This window comes from Suillus fuscotomentosus (genome assembly GCF_016647785.1).
Source record: "Suillus fuscotomentosus strain FC203 chromosome Unknown F5891scaffold_46, whole genome shotgun sequence".
Taxonomy (NCBI): Eukaryota; Fungi; Basidiomycota; class Agaricomycetes; order Boletales; family Suillaceae; genus Suillus; species Suillus fuscotomentosus.
In genome coordinates, this window is record NW_024539558.1 from 133,994 (window position 1) to 152,206 (window position 18,213).

General features: G+C 46.7%; 5 protein-coding genes across 5 annotated transcripts; all 5 read left to right on the top strand.

The window, feature by feature from the left end:
• Positions 1-2,694: 2,694 nt before the first annotated feature.
• F5891DRAFT_957128 (cytochrome P450) lies at positions 2,695-4,892 on the top strand (the record flags this gene model as incomplete). Its single annotated transcript, XM_041375457.1, has 13 exons — positions 2,695-2,905; positions 2,956-3,085; positions 3,135-3,323; positions 3,372-3,523; positions 3,586-3,701; positions 3,756-3,885; positions 3,943-3,956; positions 4,005-4,194; positions 4,242-4,298; positions 4,358-4,382; positions 4,429-4,565; positions 4,619-4,751; positions 4,808-4,892. The coding sequence occupies 13 exons, from the start codon at positions 2,695-2,697 to the stop codon at positions 4,890-4,892; spliced, it is 1,569 nt and encodes a 522-aa protein (XP_041223008.1).
• Positions 4,893-6,506: 1,614 nt separating this feature from the next.
• Positions 6,507-9,204, top strand: F5891DRAFT_1048452 (cytochrome P450). The gene is made up of 13 exons (XM_041362378.1): positions 6,507-6,893; positions 6,944-7,073; positions 7,123-7,311; positions 7,363-7,514; positions 7,576-7,691; positions 7,744-7,873; positions 7,933-7,946; positions 7,995-8,184; positions 8,235-8,291; positions 8,348-8,372; positions 8,419-8,555; positions 8,609-8,741; positions 8,799-9,204. Exons 1-13 carry the CDS (start codon positions 6,683-6,685, stop codon positions 8,884-8,886), a joined length of 1,572 nt encoding a protein of 523 aa, XP_041223009.1. The 5' UTR covers positions 6,507-6,682; the 3' UTR covers positions 8,887-9,204.
• A 1,739-nt stretch (positions 9,205-10,943) lies between these two features.
• Positions 10,944-12,858, top strand: F5891DRAFT_1191887 (MFS general substrate transporter; the record flags this gene model as incomplete). The annotated part of the gene is made up of 10 exons (XM_041367524.1): positions 10,944-11,218; positions 11,267-11,347; positions 11,396-11,615; positions 11,667-11,693; positions 11,753-11,969; positions 12,024-12,237; positions 12,293-12,480; positions 12,531-12,591; positions 12,645-12,758; positions 12,807-12,858. The coding sequence occupies 10 exons, from the start codon at positions 10,944-10,946 to the stop codon at positions 12,856-12,858; spliced, it is 1,449 nt and encodes a 482-aa protein (XP_041223010.1).
• Positions 12,859-14,300: 1,442 nt separating this feature from the next.
• On the top strand, positions 14,301-15,021 carry F5891DRAFT_528685 (uncharacterized protein). Its single transcript, XM_041372138.1, has 4 exons — positions 14,301-14,490; positions 14,644-14,728; positions 14,790-14,841; positions 14,900-15,021. Exons 1-4 carry the CDS (start codon positions 14,410-14,412, stop codon positions 14,925-14,927), a joined length of 246 nt encoding a protein of 81 aa, XP_041223011.1. The 5' UTR covers positions 14,301-14,409; the 3' UTR covers positions 14,928-15,021.
• Positions 15,022-16,176: 1,155 nt separating this feature from the next.
• F5891DRAFT_1048501 (uncharacterized protein) lies at positions 16,177-18,147 on the top strand. Its single transcript, XM_041362379.1, has 11 exons — positions 16,177-16,262; positions 16,316-16,396; positions 16,446-16,665; positions 16,721-16,730; positions 16,788-16,804; positions 16,853-17,069; positions 17,120-17,333; positions 17,387-17,577; positions 17,636-17,696; positions 17,751-17,864; positions 17,919-18,147. The coding sequence occupies exons 2-11, from the start codon at positions 16,353-16,355 to the stop codon at positions 17,980-17,982; spliced, it is 1,152 nt and encodes a 383-aa protein (XP_041223012.1). The 5' UTR covers positions 16,177-16,262; positions 16,316-16,352; the 3' UTR covers positions 17,983-18,147.
• The last annotated feature ends 66 nt before the right edge of the window (positions 18,148-18,213 follow it).

An 18,213-nucleotide genomic window follows, 5' to 3' on the forward strand; every position in this document is an offset into this window, starting at 1 on the left:
CGCATACCTTTACGGATGGGATCGTACCAATACAAGTGTTGGGAAGAACCCAACCTGCCACTCCCGCTGAGCTAATCGCGGAGGCAGAGCGACAAGATGTCGCCGTCCACCATCCTATACGACGAACCGCCCCACCCAGAAAGAGAGTACGAGGCCAGTGTTCCCGTACTGATAAGGGGAAGAAACGCGCTACCAGTGCAGATGAAGCACTTAGCCCGAAACCGGGTCCATCGCCCTTACGAGCGACCTCCTCTAACCCCGACGAGAATCGTGTTTGCAGATACTGCAAAATGCTCGGGCATAGGCAAGTTCATTGCCCCGAATACTACTGCCGCGTCTGTTGAGAATTATCTCCAGGCCATCTTTCGCTCTACTGCCCACACTACACTGGGGAATCCCCCACCTCCTTAACCTGGAAGGACGATGGATTTTACCGAGTACTCGCACTCTGGGAGAATGATTTGGATGACGCATACGCCGCCCAATGCAGGGAAGAAGAAGCGCTCTACGAGTTAGAACGCATGAAGGCCGGACCAGACGAAGGTCCAGATGCCCTAGATTACTCGGATGATCCCATTTACTACGCTAACCAGGATGATTGAATCCGGTGGCTTCAACCCTAGTGGGGGGGTAATGTTACAATCACTCTACTTCCTTACTCTACTTCCTTTGCTTCTCACGTATCTGCCATTATGCCCTACATTTTCCTTAGCGGCTTGACTTTCCTTTCTTGGTCTTACTTCCGTATTCGACTCTTGTACCATTATCTCACCGTAGCCCTGGTCCATGCGCATATAGTTTCCTATTTAAGCACGTGTACTTTACTTAGAAACGTCACTTCAATCTTACTAGGTTTTGTCCAGAACTTCCTTCGCTTAAGACCACCAATCTTAAGTTGTCAGAACCGATCTCTTAGTTAAAGCACTCCTTTAACTAAGTCTAAGAACCTCTTCTTATTTGAAGGGCTTTACAAATCTCAGCAACACGAACGCTCTATCAAGCCCTTGCTGTTAGAACTATCCTAGTTCGTAACAATCACTAATATTTTCATCATTTTAGGGCCATTATGGTCTTTCCCTGCAGTATTTTACCATGTTCTCATGTTCATTTAGGACTTGCAGATGCTTTACGAATGGGAAAGTAATATGTATATGGTGAAAGATTTGTCATCGTTCTTTTCTATTTTCTGACTTGGACCAACTGCCTATCAGTCCCCTACATGGTCTTTTCGCGCCGCAGTGCCTTCAGTGTACCTATATTTGACATATCCTTTTTCCAGTTCGAGTTGCGCCGGCACACCTTGTTTGAGTAGTTCTGATTTTTGCTTGATTTAATGTCAACTTTATTACAAGAAAATGGTGCTGCAGCAGGTCCAGCGTGAGCCAAAATGGAGACTTTTCTTTGCAGACAAGAGGGGAATCGTCTCAATTTTGGTGTCATAGGCAGGAACTGCATGATGATTCACCCAGCAACAGCAACTGACAAGGAGGATTGATGAGAGGTAATGAGGGAGGAGATGTCGACTGCAAGCATGATGGGGATCTGGCGCTGGATCTTGGTGTGGACGTGCTGCCCAGTCTTGACATCATGCGCTGTTCTAAACAAAAAATCAACCGGTGATGATGGCATAAATAACCTGCAGGTCCCACGGAATGGGAGTGGGATTGGCATGAAGGGCTATGGACCCTCCGCATTTTAAATAGGTGCTTGCCATCACGGTCCAAGACAGAAAGAGATTGTCCACGTTCAATCGCATTCACTAGTGAAAACAACTGTCAGAGTACCGTAAAACATGAAGTAACTTTGTTCGTGCGAGAATTGACACTGACAGATCTTGACGAGGTCTGTGAGCTTCATGAACAAACATTCAATAATTGATGAGCTTGTCTTACAAAAGGTAGCTCAAATCGTGGTTGGTTCACCTTCAGGACCATCATTACTCGAAAGCCCCGGTGATAGGTGTGACTCAAAGCTTCATCAGAATATCCCGGTTGAATAACCTTGGATCAACAAAACTCCATAAGTCTCTTCAATCTTGTACGTGTCTGAAAAGTGATCCAAAAGGTGAAAGGCGAGGTCTAGTGAATGAGTTTTGAGAAAGTTTAGCTAGGTGCTTCTAGTACTCTTGACGTGGACCGCGAAGGGTGCCGGTGAACGGAGATCTGAAGGAACAAAGTGACTGGGTTGACGTGACGATTGAAGGTGTTTCAACTTTCAAGACAATTAATTATGTAATGAGTGTGTCATGCCGTAACGACCAACGGTTTTAAAAATCTACAGGCGAACTTACTTCTTAATAAGTTAAAGTTACGCTACACAGTAGTCGAGCCGAGCTCAAGGATCGCTACCGAGTAGTACCGCCAGGAATTTTTCAATGACAACAAGAAGACTCCATTTTTTGACCAGTTCTTGTGACTGTTTCAAGAGATAGACCTGTAGTCTAAAACTCACCAGCAATTCCTGCAAGATAAACCATCTCATCCAACTACTTTTATGGCCTTCACTCGCGTACATAGTCAAGATCTGCTGTAGTCATCGAACACCTACCTTGGTATCCCCAACCGGTAAGGAAGAGTCGAGAAGCAATGTATATATATAGTGATTGGAGTTGCATAATCGACGGCGATTTTCTACTTCCCCGTGGTTATAAAGCCGATTGCATCATGTGCGGTTTGTTAACCCACTGCTCCAATCATGGCCCCTGCAGTTGATGGTCGCCTTGCTATCCTCGCTGGCATTTCTCTTTCCTTTGTCGCCGTCACGGCACTCGGGCGGCTCATCAAGAAACGACAGAATAACCTTCCTCTTCCTCCTGGCCCAGTACCGCTCCCACTGTTAGGGAACGTCTTATCTGTCAACGCTCAGGAGCCTTGGCTGACTTACACCGAATGGGGTGCTGCGTATGGTACGCGAACAGATAGTATATGGCATATGTGTGATAAATCATTATATCAGGGGACTTGGTCTTCGTGCGAAGCCTAGATGAGGGAATGGTCGTGGTCAATTCTCAGCACATTGCAGAAGCCTTATTGGACAAGCGTTCTCGGATCTACTCCGATCGACCATACCTAGCCACACTCGAGCCGTGCGTTCTTTCACTATCCTTTCATCCTCTCAGACTGAGGTTCTTGCAGATATGGCCTGTCGATCAACTTTGCATTCTTAGGTTATCGCGATGAATGGCGTCTCTGCCGGCGACTCTTCCACCAAACTTTCCGTCCCGACTCTGCCGTCAAATTTCGGCCAATGCAGATTAGGCGGGCTCGTGAGATGGTCGTCAACCTAGTCGACGACCCTCAACATTATTATGACCACTTCGCAACGTCGGTAAATGATCTTTAAAAATTGAATGATTATTTACTTGTTCGCAGATTCTCGTTATCTGTTGTGATGTCAGCTGTATATGACTATGATATCGGTGCTCGTGATGATCCTCTGGTGCAGATTGTCGTAAGGGCACTGATTCCGGGCTCGGCCGTGTTGACCCCAGAGAGAGCATTGATACTCAAGACCTTTCCCTTCTGTGAGCTCGACTCACCTGAAATGAGAAAGCGCTAACATGACATGCACTTTTGTGGGATGTAGTACTCAAGTTACCTGACTGGTGCTGGGGATCCTCGATCAAACGTAGTGCTCGAGCTTCGACCAAAAACATGAATGAAATGGCCGATGTGCCATTTCGATATGCGCAACAGCACATGGTGAGTATTCGTTTTTTCTCTTAGTTCCAGAAATTGATTTGATATTTCGCAAAGGCTGACAGCTCGTTCCTTGCTCGGTCTTCGATGGTCGCAGAAAATTTGCGACGGATGGAGACGCAAGAGGTGGCACCTAAACCTGAATTCGAGGATGCTTTGAAGAAAGCAGCTACAACTGCTATTATGGGTACGTAAGCTTTTCACAAGCAATGTTGTACTCTCGACATAAACTGATATCACACAGCTTCATATGAGACGGTAAGTGAGTAACTCCATCACGTTGTCCGCTCCTTATCCTCGTTACAGACTTCAGCATTTTTGATGATTTTTGTTTTGGCCATGGTATTATATCCAGACGTTCAGAAACGTGCACAAGCGGAAATCGACTCAGTCGTTGGAAGAGATCGACTGCCAACATTCGAGGACAGAGCATCACTACCCTATATTGAGGCGGTTGTACGGGAGACTTTCCGATGGCAGCCTGTTGCACCCCTTGGTATTCTTCTTTGCCAAATGATTTGGCCTGCACTGAAGATCTCATAGGTGTATCACATGCCACCTCAAGTGATGACGTATACAATGGTTATTTCATTCCGAAAGGTCCGCAGCACTGTTTTTGTCTGACCCATACAATGATCATTCGTAATACTGTACATCAGGCACCATCGTCACGTACAACACATGGTATGATATGTTGCTCCCAGCTTCCGTGACACTGATTTGGCTGTAGGGGCATTACGCGGGATGAAAAGCGTTATCCTGACGCATCTCGTTTTATACCAGAGAGGTTCATCGACAGTGATGGCATGTTGGTAGCTGATGACCCCACACAATACGTTTTTGGCTTTGGTCGGCGTATATGTCCAGGTCAAATCATTTTCATCCTACGAAAGATTCGCTGACAGACAGACTTTAATCAGGGCGGTATACTGCTGATGCCTCTGCGTGGTCTGCCGTTGTGACTATGTTGGCCACATTGGATATATCTTCTGCCAAAGATGACCAGGGCAAAGTGGTCAGCTTTACTCCCACGTTTATCACGGGAGTGGCTCGGTACTTGACTTCTTAGTATCATTTTTTTCTCGTCACTAACAGTTTCATTGCTTTAGCCATCCTGCAGTCTTCCCTTGCAGTATTTTGGCACGGTCTCACATTCATTCAGGACTTGTGAACAGTTGGCGAACCGAGTTTTGAAATATGGGACGATGACAGTTTGTGCCATCCGCAGTCTGATTAGGGGGCTAGAGGAGTGGTCAATCAAATATGTGTACCAAGTCAGCAGTTGCAATGAAGGGAAATGTATCATACCATCCCTCACAATGACTTCGTGACTGCCTGTTAGTCCGTGATTTTTGTCTCCAGCATTCAATTTGCTCCAATTGCTTACAAGCAAGTACTGTGGATTCTGGAAAATTGGATGTGCATGGACAACTTACAAGTATGGGAAGTACGTCACTACTTGGGAATATCATCTAACTTTCAACTGGATTCTCAGACAATTTTATTACCTCTAGAAACTTCAGTATATGGTCTGTTTTCACCGAGGGATGTGCAAGGGCGTTCCAACGACCTGCAACTCAGTCACTCAGTGGCTTAGTTCAGGATGAAGTGGGCACCCCAAATTGAATGCTAACGTCAGACAGACACCGGCCTTCCGAAAGCCTCAAAAATAGTAAGTCTGGATAGATATTTGGCCAAATATTTTAGCCTGAAATGCTAAAGTTCGGACAAACTTGTGGAGGAGCTTCAAGTTTGATCAGGGAGCCTACTTCAAGTTGAAAAGTCGTTAATTAAGGTTAGGGTTCGACAGTACTTGCACAATGCAGGGCCCAGGCACATTTTGCCTCTTGTCTGATCACATCATACTGAAGTCCTGGCAGCATATCACCTGTTTATGAAAAGTTTTTGCTCGGTTAATCGGTATCATGTGTGTAGTGTACAATTTTTTTTTTTTCGTGACTATGAGTGTACGATATTTTGAATTTTGAATTTTTATATTTCAAAGGCCGCATCTACGCTCACATAAGCTCAGCTAACTAGGTTCCTCGATGGCTGGTACTCCAAAGACTTATATGCCACTGTATTAGAAGGAACGGCATCCAGAGACAGACCTCATACGTCAATTATACGTCGTTTGTAGTTTGTACTCTCCCCAAATACGTAAGTTACACCTGGGAACACGTGATCCTCGAACTATCTGGCGGACTCAGGCTCGAGTGACGACTCTCAGACTTTCTGTATGTGACGAGCTTCTTTATCTTTTTAACCGTTATAAAATCGACATCTTAAAGTGAACCTACAATGTCGAGCCAAGCCCAAAGATCACCGCCGAGTACTACCAGGCTTTTTCGATGGCGGCAAGACGTGTCACCTGCATTTCTTTACTAGTTCTTGCGACTATCTCAAAAGATAGGCCTGTCACAGACTCACTAGCTGCCAGACCAACCCTCTCGTTTAAGGGCTTTGCTCGCATACATAATCAAGATCTGCTATAGCCATCGAATGCCAACCATGTCTTCTCTGACCAGCAAGGAGCAAGAGTCGATCTAGTGCAAAATGTTATACACCTGGCTGGGGGATGGTGCATAATACGACTCACGCCGGAATGTGGGATGTAAAGAGCGGAGACAGCGATGGAGATGTCTGTGTGGGTGGTGATCTATCTACCCAATAACACAAAATTTGCGATAGGCACAAACATGAGGATGCAGTAAAAATCTGGAATGCAAAGATGGCCAAGCGTGATGCTCCAATGCGTATGCCGCTTGCTTGATCTTACGCCCTTTCACATCTTGTGTATGTACTTTCCTCTGATCATATCCTTCCTTACCCCATCTGGCCAGATCATCAGTTGCCCCTGCTGCCCTGCGTATATATAGCACGGAGACGCATCACTGAGCTGCATAATCGACGAGGCTTTACTAATTTCCCGTGGTTACAGGACGGTTGCATTATATACAGTTTGCTAACCCACTGCTTGAATCATGGCCCCTGCAGTTGATAGTCGCCTTGCTATCCTCGCCGGCATCTCTCTTTCCTTTGTTGCCGTCACGGCACTTGAGCGGCTCATCAAGAAGCGACGGAATAACTTTCCTCTTCCTCCTGGCCCAGTGCCGCTCCCATTTCTAGGGAGCGTCTTATCTGTTGACACTCATGAGCCTTGGTTGACTTACACTGAATGGGGTACTACGTATGGTACGTGAACAGATTGTACAGGGCATATGTACTGCATATCGTTATTTCAGGGGATTTGGTCTTCGTGCGAATTCTAGACCAGAAAATTGTCGTGGTCGATTCTCAGCGCATTGCAGAAGCCTTATTGGAAAAGCGTTCTCGGATTTACTCCGATCGACCATACCTAGCCACAATCGAGCCGTGCGTTCTTCCAATATTATTCTATTCAACAAGTCTGAGATTCTTGCAGGTATGGCTGGTCGATAAGCTTTGCATTCATGGGTTATGGCGATGAATGGCGTCTCTGCCGACGACTGTTCCACCAAACGTTCCGTTCCGAGTCTGCAGTGAAATTTCGGCCAATGCAGATCAGGCGAGCTCGTGAGATGGTCGTTAACCTAATCGATGACCCTCAACGTTATCATGACCACTTCGCAACGTCAGCAGATGTTTTTTTTTACGAATTGAACGATTATTTACTTGTTCGCAGATTCTCGTTATCTGTTGTGATGTCAGCTGCATATGACTACGATATAGGAGCTCGTGATGATCCTCTGGTGAAGATTGTGATAGAGGCACTGAACCTGAGCTCGGCCCTGTTGACCCCGGAGACAGCGTTAATGCTAAAATCCTTCCCCTTTTGTGAGCTCAACTCACTCGGATGAGAAAGCGTTGACATGACAGGCACCTTCGTGGAATGTAGTACTCAAGTTACCTGACTGGTGCTGGGGATCCTCAATCAAGCGTAGTGCTCGAGCTTCGACAGAGCGCATTAATAAAATGGTCAACGTGCCATTTCAATATGCGCAACGGCACATGGTGGGTATTGGTTTCCTCTTGGTTCCAGACATTGATTTCACCCTTCACAAAGGCCGACAGTTCGTCCCTCGCTCGATCTTCAATGGTTGCAGAAAATTTGCGACGGATGGAAACCCAAGAGGAGGCATTCAAACCTGTATTTGAGAATACCTTGAAGAAATCAGCTGCTACTGGTCTTGCGGGTAAGTAAGCTTTTTTTACAAGTAACATTGTTTTCTCAACATACACCAATATCACACAGCTTCATATGAGACGGTAAGTGAGTAACTCCATCACGTTGTCCGCTCCTTATCCTCGTTACAGACTTCAGCACTTTTGATGGTTTTTACTTTGGCGATGGTATTATATCCAGACGTTCAAAGACGAGCACAAGCGGAAATCGACTCAGTGGTTGGAAGAGATCGGCTACCAACGTTCGAGGACAGTGCATCACTACCCTACATCGGTGCAGTTGTACGAGAGACTTTCCGATGGCAGCCTGTTGTACCACTTGGTATTCTTCTCCGCCAAGTGATCTTACCTGTGTTGAAGATGATCTCATAGGTATACCACATACTGCCTTGGATGATGACGTATACGATGGCTATTTCATTCCAAAAGGTGCGCTGTTTTTGTCCCTGATCAACACATTGATCATATATAATATCGTACAACAGGCACAATCATCACATACAACACATGGTCTGCTATGTTACTCCCAACTTTCGTGACACTGACTTGATTGTAGGGGTATTACACGAGATGAAAAGCGGTACCCAAACGCATCTCATTTTATACCAGAGAGGTTCATCGACGTTCATGGTGCGTTGACAGCTGATGACCCCACACAATACGTCTTCGGCTTTGGTCGGCGTATATGTCCTGGTTCGTTAAGTTATTTAAATCTTACCAAAGATTTTCTGACAAATAGACTCCAGGGCGGTATACCGCTGTTGCTTCTGTGTGGTCTGCCATTGTGACTATGTTGGCCACGTTGGATATATCTTCTGCCAAAGATGACCAGAGCAAAGTGATCAACTTTACTCCCATATTCATCCCAGGAGTGTGTCGGTACTTGACCTCCTCATGTCATTCTATCGTATCGTTACTGATAGTTTGTTGGTTCAGCTGTCCTGCAATCTTTCCTTGCAATATCTCGGCACGATCTCACATTCATTCAGACCTTGTGCAGGGTTGGCGAACTACTGAGTTTTGAAAGAAGGGACGACAGTTTTCCCCATCGGTAGTCCGATTGGAACACTAGAGGAGTAACCGATCAAGTATGTATTTCTAGTGTATAACAGGTTAGCAGTTGCGATGAACATAAATAGGCTTCAGTCACCCTGCATGTCTAGTTACTGTGTCGAGGGTCCTGCGACGTTTCGGTGATCGTGTGGCAGAATATGCTGCACTGTGTCATCTGCATTTCATATTTTATGCCCACGACGTGCCCCCAGTTCCCAATTGAATGACTGCCAGCAGCAACCATATCATCCTCAGGTACATACCTCGTGTAACGACAGCGCCTCGTTCGTAAGTACTTCTGAGAATGGGAGATGGACTAATGCACATGTCCTGCTTAGGCTAGGCTCATCACAGTCCAGGGACGATTCCTCCCTTACTGGCGCTGTTGATGTTTGATCGCCGCCACTTGATAATCATTTGATGTAGACGTAGACGTCAGGCTTATCAGCCACAGCGAAATTGAATTTTATATTTTCAGAAACTCAGGCATGGCGAATGAAGCTAAGTCCAATAAGGACCAAGTCATTGGTAACTGCTCAGAGATCTTGTCAAAGACACAGCCATTCGCCGGAAACCTGACCGAAGTGTATTTGCATCCGATCCAGGTGACCATAGGAATGAAATGCATCCAGCATGCCCCAACAGCGGAGTACCCTGACCGCAACTTTGGCGATCGCGCTTCGACCATAGTAAGCCTAGTAATCAGGCACTACGCAGTGACTTGCGCCCATGAAACTTGAATACAAAGAAACGAGCTTTGATGAAAGGCCACAGAGACTAGTATCATGCAGTCACACACCGAGCGTATTATGGATCGGTATGTCAAAGGAAGGCCATGCAGTCCTAACTTGCAAGCTTGCCCAAGGTTTACAAATTGTTGGAAGTTACCATCGGATGGAGATGAAAACTCACTATAAAAAGCTCAAGAATTCGCTGTATGGAGGCTATCTGCACACAGACAGTATTCCAACGTCGAGAAGAACATGGTCAGGGTATATATATCGAGTTCGGATTTTGTGCTTGACATGATCATTCGGATGAATTGAATATGATGCGATCTTTAGAGCGTGATGCCATAGGAACGACTAGGAAGTTTAGACGCACTGAAGAAGAGTGAAGTTGGGTGTAAGAAAAAATCAAACAGGGCACCTGGGCCATTGGAGAAGATATCGCGATTCATTGATTGCACGACGCTATGCCGCCCTTGATCTGATGCTCAGCGAGGAGACCCCTACGAGTCTGAGAACACATTGGAAATTTTAGTGGATGCGAGCAAGTCTGAGCCAGTTTCGCTTGGGTTCAGATCGGAGACAGCCTACAACCGGCCGGATCTTTCCAGGCTCTTTCCGCAAACGAACATCATCCAATCTCCGATGCCATTGATCTTCCAAATCGGTGTCCTCGAGGCTCGAGGCTATACATGGCTCTGCTTGTTCCAACAGCTCAACATCTTGTTGCTCTTCATTTCTGGGTATTTCAACTTCAAACCTGGAACGCAGTGGTGGGCGATGGCATCGGAGTCTGCAATATATTGCCTGCAGGTGCCCGGGAGATTGTATGATCGGAAACGCTTACGCGACATGGTAATTTCCCTCCTGCGGCATATTATCATTGAAGCGCTCGACGTTACTAAGTTCTAAGTTTGCAGATAACGTACTGGCAGTATCGATAACACCCATAACCTAAATTCCTCTATTCGGACTCGGGTTGATGTGGCATCTTCCCAAGGGCATATTCAAGTTCATCAGACACTTCTCTTATCGACTTCCTGAACCAAGCGGAGACCGGCGAAGACCTCCAGTCGATACTAACTGAAGTAGGTCACCTGTCGTATCTGAGCCATAATGCATCTCTAACTCAACTTCATAACGGCATAATCAAGTTAGGTCGTCAAGCCTCCGTATTCCCGCAGAACATAGTTACATAGACTCGGAGCTCCTGTGCGCCTCGATTGGCATTACGCCCATATAATTAAAAACACGGTTGCTCGTAATCACACGCCGCGCGTCTTGCCTCCTTTCTTCTGCTATGTCGGCCACTGGAGAAGAAAAGGTCCATGGGAGTGGATCTGAAACCTCATCTATCGAACAAGCCGAGATCCACGAGCGTCCGAGAGGATGGAGAGGTCTTTACTACCACCCAGCTACACAGGTCTGCTTGGTAGGCTTCGTGTGCTTTATGTGCCCAGGAATGTTTAACGCCCTCAACGGTCTTGGCGCTGCTGGCCAAGTGGATGCAACTACCAGCGCAAACGCAAATTCTGCTCTCTATGCTACCTTTGCATTCTTCGCTTTTTTTTCTGGGTCAGTCGCTCCCAGTGCTCGGTGTTTGCGATCATCTGATTTGCTCAGCTCTGTGCACAACGTGCTTGGACCTAGAATCTGCCTATTGCTCGGCACGTGGGGGTATTCCTTGTACATTGCGTCATACCTGTACGTTTTTCTTCTACCTGTCTTCAGTCCTCACACAAGATCCAATAGTGCAACGAATATACATCCTGGTGCAGGTGACTTCATTGTCGTCGCTGGAGCCATCTTGGGCGTCTGTGCGGCCTTGATATGGACGGCGGAAGGATCCTTGATGATGGCATACCCGACTGAGGCTCAGAAGGGGACGTTCATTAGTTACTTCTGGGCTATCTTTAACCTAGGAAGTGTCGTCGGCTCCTCGGTGGCCTTCGGGTCGAATTATAACTCCACGGTAAATTATCCTTGCTATATGAGCTGTACGATGTTGAACCACAGAAATCAGGCGAACAAAGTTGGAAATGGAACCTATGTGAGCTCCTCTGTTATTGTGGTGAAAATCTTATGGTTGTTTTGATCATATTACTGAAGATCGTATTTCTGGTCCTCTCCCTTACTGGCGTTGTCTTGCCCCTCTTCCTTGCAGACCCATACAAGATGATACGCACTGATGGAACCAGAGTCGCGCCTATCCGTTACCCTTCTTGGAAAACTGAGTTTATCAGTCTGTTTGTGGCACTGAAAACAGACCCTTGGATTGTCCTCTTGTTTCCTATGTTCTTCGCCAGCAACTATTTCTATACCTGGCGTGAGTCAGACATCACAGGAAAATGACATTGCAAGAGGTTGACATATTTCTCAGAATTCAATGATTATAATGGCGCCCTGTTCAACATTCGCACCCGCAGCCTGAATAACTTTGTCTATTGGACCGCTCAGATCTTTGGCTCATTCTTCATTGGTCACTTTGTTTTGGATTTGAGGCGGTTCCGTAGACGTGTTCGTGCATTCATGGGCTGGTCAATTGTAGTGGTCCTCGTTTTTGCCGTTCATCTATGGTCATACTACTACCAATTGTAAGTCGCAAGTCACGGCCCGCTTTTTGTCCAAACATGACCCTTAACTCCACAGGACTTATACTCGCACATCCGACCCTCCTACAGCCGTCAAGATGGATATCCACGATCCAGGTTACCCTGCACATGTATGGCTCATGATTTTCTATGGTCTCCTCGACTCTATGTGGCAGACAACTGCCTACTGGCTGATGGGCGCTATGTCCAATGACCCTGCAAAGCTCGCCGTGTTCACCGGCTTTTGTAAGTCACATTGAAGTCACGCAATAGCCAGCAGTTCTAATTTTCCCAAGACAAGTGCTTCCAGTCTGCTGGATCGGCTGTTGTCTGGCGCCTCGATGCTGTGCAAAAACCGTAAGCTTTATCATCTTCAGGAAGGTTGTAGACATTGGTTTTTTCCTTCATAGGTATATGGACATTTTCATTTCGACTTGGGTCTTAGCGGCTGCCGGCATGATATGTGCCTTCCCCTTGGTCTACGTTCGCGTAAAAGATTACACGGAGATGGACGATGAGGCTCTGTGAGTTAATTTGTTGCTTTGTTACCTTACGTACTTATGGTTTCCCAGATTGGCCCGCCCAAACGTCGAGAAACTTCCTGAAGCCTCTGAGAGGAGGTAAAGCGGCATGCGTTCGTGCAACAAGAGAGGGTGTATTTATGACACACGAACCTGTAATGTGAATTTTGTTGTTCTTGTATCTTCGAGTATCTGCAGCCGTCTTGCTATCAGGATGAGTCGTACGTTGTACGTATTGATGGGACAAACCAATTCTTAGGCACTGCTAGTAGTGGACAATGTCTTTGCATACTGGTCATCTGGGGTTCTCTTTGAATTGACGACCTATTGGTGATCTCGGTTCGATTCATAACACAGTCGCCCGTACTTGAAATAATTTACAGCTCGGTGGTGGGAATTGTGGGTTGCAGGCCACGGGCGCCGGGTGTCGACCTTGGACTCTCCATGGACGTGTGAGCACTTGAATGCTTTTTACTCTGCTTTACTCAGTACCTGCTTCAAATTCTTACACGGAACATACATAGCACACCTATTCACAATGCAGTGGGGGAACTCTAGGGAGGAGGTCGCAGGGACGCGGAGTCTGCCGGTGTTTGCAGTGTTTGAAACTCGGATGTAGTAGTTATCTCTCTTAGGTTTACGCAGCCATCAGGCTAGCACACCCAAATTCCCTTGATGCAGACTCAGTAGGAATCTATAAACGCTCTTGGAATTCAAGTTTGCAAGGCACGCCTCTTCCTTCCGCCATGTCAACCAGTGAAGAAGAAAATGCAAACAGGAGCGGATCTGACACTTCGGCTGCTCAACAAGCCGAAGTCTTCGAGCATCCCAAGGGATGGAGACGTATAGACTATCACCCAATCACACAGGTCTGTCTAATGGGCTCTGTTTGTTGCATGCGTTCAGGCATATTCAATGCCTTGAGCGGTCTCGGCGCTGGTGGTCGAGTTATGCAACTACCAACGCAAAACGCAAATGCCGCTTACTCTACTTTTTGCTAGGTCAGTCGTGGGCACCGCTCGGTGCATGACGTGCCTGATCCGGTTGAATAAGCCAATGAACATCCACCGTGGTGCAGGTGACTTTTCGTCGTTGCTGGAGCCATCTCAGGAGTCAGGTGCCTGTGTGTTCTTGAAATGAGCAGCGGAAGGATCCTTGACCATGGCATACCCCACCGAAGCTCGGAAGTAGACGTTCATCGGTTATTCCAGGGGAATCTTTAACCGTCGGCTGCGTGGTGGCCGGGACAAACTTTTACTCGATGCTGATCAAGTTCTCATGATTGATTTGATCGTACTTACACAGATCGGATTCCTCATCCCCACTCTCATTGGTGTCTTTGGCTCATCTTCCTTGTAGATCCATACGAGATGATCCGCACTGACAGACGTGTTTATCAATCTTGTTGCGGTCCTGAAGATGTACCCCTGGGTCATCTGTCATCCTGTTACCTATGCTATGTTTTTCGGGAGCATCTAATGCTATACTTAGCGTCAGTCAAACATTACACGGAAATAACGCTGCAGGACGTTGGTGCGCTTTTTTAAAGAATTCGATGACTGTAACAGTGCCTTGATCATCATCCGCACCCGGGGCCGTAGCTCGAAGAACCGGGTGTATTGGACTGCTCAGGTCTTTGGCTCGTTCTTCATCGATGCATTTGAAATGGTCCTGTGCGTTCCTCTGCTGGTCTATTGTAGTCGTCTTTGTTTACCTGAGCATACTTTTATCGAAAGTAAGTCGCTATCTACCTCTTGTCAGACGTGACAGTCAATTTCAAAAGACCTATACTTGCGCCTCAGAGCTCCTCAGAACCTGCTACTGTTGTCAAGATAGATATCAATGACCCCGATTACCCCGCACATGTATGGCTCATGATGTTTCACAGTTTCCTCGACTCCATATGGCAAACAGCTACTGGCTGATGGGTGCTATATCTAATGACCCCGCAAAGTTCAACTTTGCTGGCTTCTGTAAGTTTTCACATCAAAGCCACGTAATAGTTCTTATTCTAATGACCTTCTATTTTCTCAGACAATTGCTTCCAGTCTTCTAGATCTGCTATCGTTTGGCGCCTCGACGCTCTGTGAGGACCATAAGCTTTATTCTTTTCCAAAAGGATGTAAACATTGTTTCTTTAACAGACACATGAACATCTTCATTTCTACTTGAGTCTTAGTCACTGCTGGCATGATGTTCGCCTTCCCTTTGCGTACAGAATCGCACGGAGATTGACGATGAGGCATTGTCAGTTTCTATGTTACCTTGCCTCGTTGCCAATCATTTTTTCTTATTCTCCACCTTGAATCAATCCGATGTCTTTAAGCCCGCTCATGAGAAAGAAAGTGACAAAGTGATGTTAGAGCAAGAATTGTGGATTTAGTGCGCATACGAACATGTATTGGATTTTATACCTTCGAAATTGTTCATGGTTGCTATATGGACTTGTAAGATCTATGGCTTGGTGATTGCAAATTGATTATCAGAAGTATCTGATATCCAACACCACAAATGTACAGATACTAGTGAGTCTCCTGGGTCTGCTGTGGTTGGGTTACTGTTTTAGGAGTGTGCATGCTACGTAGTCACAAGACTCATTACCAATCTCCGAAATCTCCAGTTTCGACAGTGCATTGATGCACCATGTGCTGAGAAAAAGCACGAGAAGGTAAGGGATCGTATTCGGAATGACACGCATGAGAGACTTGTACATGTTCTGCATTCATGTCAAAACCGGTCTACTAGTAGGTATTGGATGCGCCGGTACCTCATCTCTGATATCGGCATCGAGCTACCATTTTTAGACCGGCCGGTGCCCCTTTGGGGTAGTAGGCGGCACTATGTAAAAGTAGGTCTCAGTGCGCCTCACCTCTTTTCGTGATCCCGCGACCTATCATTGTAATGAAATCGTCGATTCATTTCGCGTCTGCTCATGCATACAGTTTACAGTTGCTTCATTACCTGTAGACTGCGCATGGCAGTCCGCTTCGGCCAATGCGGTGTGCAGTAAGTGTGGTGCAATTCCCTTTATTGCCTCGCTTTCCCTCGCCGGCATTGCTTATTTTAGCGCGAGCCGTTCCTTCCAATTGCCTTTGCCACGGGTCTCAATACGCCGCGTGTCGCATGGGTCCTTCATACCACATGAGCGCTTGATAACGCTACGTTATAAGAATCACTGATTCACTGAACTTTGTGATCTTGTTGCCGGTTACATCCTCTAGCTACCATGTCTGACGTGCAAACAGAAATCGAAAAACTTGGTAGTGGCAGCAGCGAGGACTCTGGTTCTCAGCGCGCAGAAATTTTTGAACGTCCGACTGGATGGAGGGGATACTACGAACACCCCATCACACAGGTTTCGCTGTTGGGATTCGTGTGTTTCATGTGCCCCGGCATGTTTAACGCGCTTACTGGTCTCGGAGGTGGAGGCCAAGTCAACTCTACGGACCAAGCCAACGCTAGCGCTACCTTGTACTCGTTTTTTGCGTTTTTTGGCTTCTTTGCCGGGTAAGTCAGGGTCGCCGCTGTCAATTTTAGCTATCTGACTATCATTGTTGCAGTTCGGTTAACAATGTGATTGGTCCCCGACGGACACTAATGCTTGGCACCTGGGGCTACTCGTTGTATATTGCTGCCTTCCTGTAAGATGTCTTGTTATTTGGTCCATAATCACTAAACATCGCCCTTCAGCGCTGTCAACATTCATTCTGGTGCGGGTGCTTTTGTTGTCACAGCCGGTGCTGTCCTTGGCGCCTGTGCGGCTTTTCTTTGGACCGCCCAGGGCTCGATGATGATGTCATACCCCACTGAGGCTCAGAAGGGCATGTTCATCAGTATCTTTTGGGCTATCTTCAACCTTGGAGGGGTTGTCGGGTCTGCTATCTCGTTTGGAAGCAATTTCAACAGTACGGTGGGTGAAGTATTACATTCGCGAATGTGTGGACGCTCATATTCTCCACTGTCAGAGCAACAGCGGTAAGGGATACGATATTGTTATCTCAGCGCGGAACTGACCATTTTTGTTGTGTACAGTTGGCAATGGAACATATGCAAGTCATTAGATCCGCTATTGCCAACAGAAATTGATGGTTCATTAGGTTGGCTTCTTGATCCTGACTCTCATTGGCGTGTTTCTCCCGCTACTCATGGTGGACCCAGACAAAATGATCCGAACGGATGGAACTCGCGTGAACACGGTCCGCCACCCACACTGGAAGACGGAGTTCTTCAGCCTGTTCATAGCCCTGAAGACTGACCCTTGGGTTATACTCCTCTTTCCGATGTTTGCTGCCAGCAATTACTTCTATACCTGGCGTTCGTATATTTCTTCTTAGAACCAGTCTGGTTGCTGATAAGTTATACAGAATTCAATGATTACAATGGCGCAATATTCAACATCCGCGCTCGGGGTCTGAACAACTTTGTGTACTGGACATCACAGATCTTCGGATCCATCTTCATTGGTTACTTTGTCCTTGACCTGAAGAACGTTCGGCGCAGAGTCCGTGCCTTCTATGGCTGGATCCTTGTATTCTTCATGATATTCGTTGTCCATGTCTGGGCATACTTTTACCAAAAGTAAGTCATCTTATCGCACTGCACGTCCGAATTGGCATCAATGCGATCCTTAGGACATATACCCGGGCGGAGGAGAGTCTTAAAGGTGCTTATAAAATCGATATCTTGGATTCAAACTACCCTTCCCATGTCTGGCTCATGATCTTTTATGGCTTCCTGGATTCGATGTGGCAAACATATGCATACTGGCTAATGGGCGCAATGTCGAACGACCCTGCCAAGCTGGCCGTGTTCGCTGGCTTTTGTGCGTATTGACCTTGAATCGGAAGTACGAGTTCGATACTGATCAAGAACCCACACAGACAAGTGCCTGCAATCAGTGGGTGCAGCATCTGTCTGGGCTGCCGATGGTGCTAGTGTCCCGTAAGTTCACTATCCCTCCATTCTGCGAACGAACCGCTGGATTGGTGATTTTAGATACATGAACATTTTCCTGTCGACGTGGTGCCTCACAGTCGCTGGCATGATCTGCGCCGCACCGATGGTGTACCTTCGTGTCACTGACCATACGGATATTGAGGACGAGGTTCTGTGAGTGTCCATGATGACTGATGGACCTGTCGTTGGTGTTGACCTCTATGGCAGGATGCAAGTCGCGGGCGTGGAACCGATTGAGCCCCCAGTAGCTGCAACGACACAGAAGGCATGATATCACGACATCGATGTATTGGTCATGAACGGCTCCCTCTGCTTTGGTTATTATTTTTTTGTTTTCATAGCAGGGTACTTAGCAACAATCAACAACTTGTCTTTAGTTTGTTGCATACTTATTAATTATGGTGAATCTGTGGTAATTGTCATCCCGTCGTGTTGAGATGTTGGTTCCTTGAGACGATGTGTTGTTGTCTCCTGCCTTTAGATGCAAGCTTTGGACACACAG

Excerpts from the sequence above, each read along its gene's own strand:
- F5891DRAFT_1048452 (XM_041362378.1), top strand. The coding sequence starts at position 6,683 with ATGGCCCCTGCAGTTGATAGTCGCCTTGCTATCCTCGCCGGCATCTCT. Across the intron at positions 7,074-7,122 it reads TACCTAGCCACAATCGAGCC|GTATGGCTGGTCGATAAGCT; the intron begins GTGCGTTCTTCC and ends AGATTCTTGCAG. Across the intron at positions 8,292-8,347 it reads TGGCTATTTCATTCCAAAAG|GCACAATCATCACATACAAC; the intron begins GTGCGCTGTTTT and ends ATCGTACAACAG.
- F5891DRAFT_528685 (XM_041372138.1), top strand. The coding sequence starts at position 14,410 with ATGCATTTGAAATGGTCCTGTGCGTTCCTCTGCTGGTCTATTGTAGTC. Across the intron at positions 14,491-14,643 it reads TGAGCATACTTTTATCGAAA|TTTCCTCGACTCCATATGGC; the intron begins GTAAGTCGCTAT and ends GATGTTTCACAG. Across the intron at positions 14,842-14,899 it reads GTTTGGCGCCTCGACGCTCT|ACACATGAACATCTTCATTT; the intron begins GTGAGGACCATA and ends TTTCTTTAACAG.
- F5891DRAFT_1048501 (XM_041362379.1), top strand. The coding sequence starts at position 16,353 with ATGCTTGGCACCTGGGGCTACTCGTTGTATATTGCTGCCTTCCT. Across the intron at positions 17,070-17,119 it reads CAATTACTTCTATACCTGGC|AATTCAATGATTACAATGGC; the intron begins GTTCGTATATTT and ends TAAGTTATACAG. Across the intron at positions 17,334-17,386 it reads TGGGCATACTTTTACCAAAA|GACATATACCCGGGCGGAGG; the intron begins GTAAGTCATCTT and ends TGCGATCCTTAG.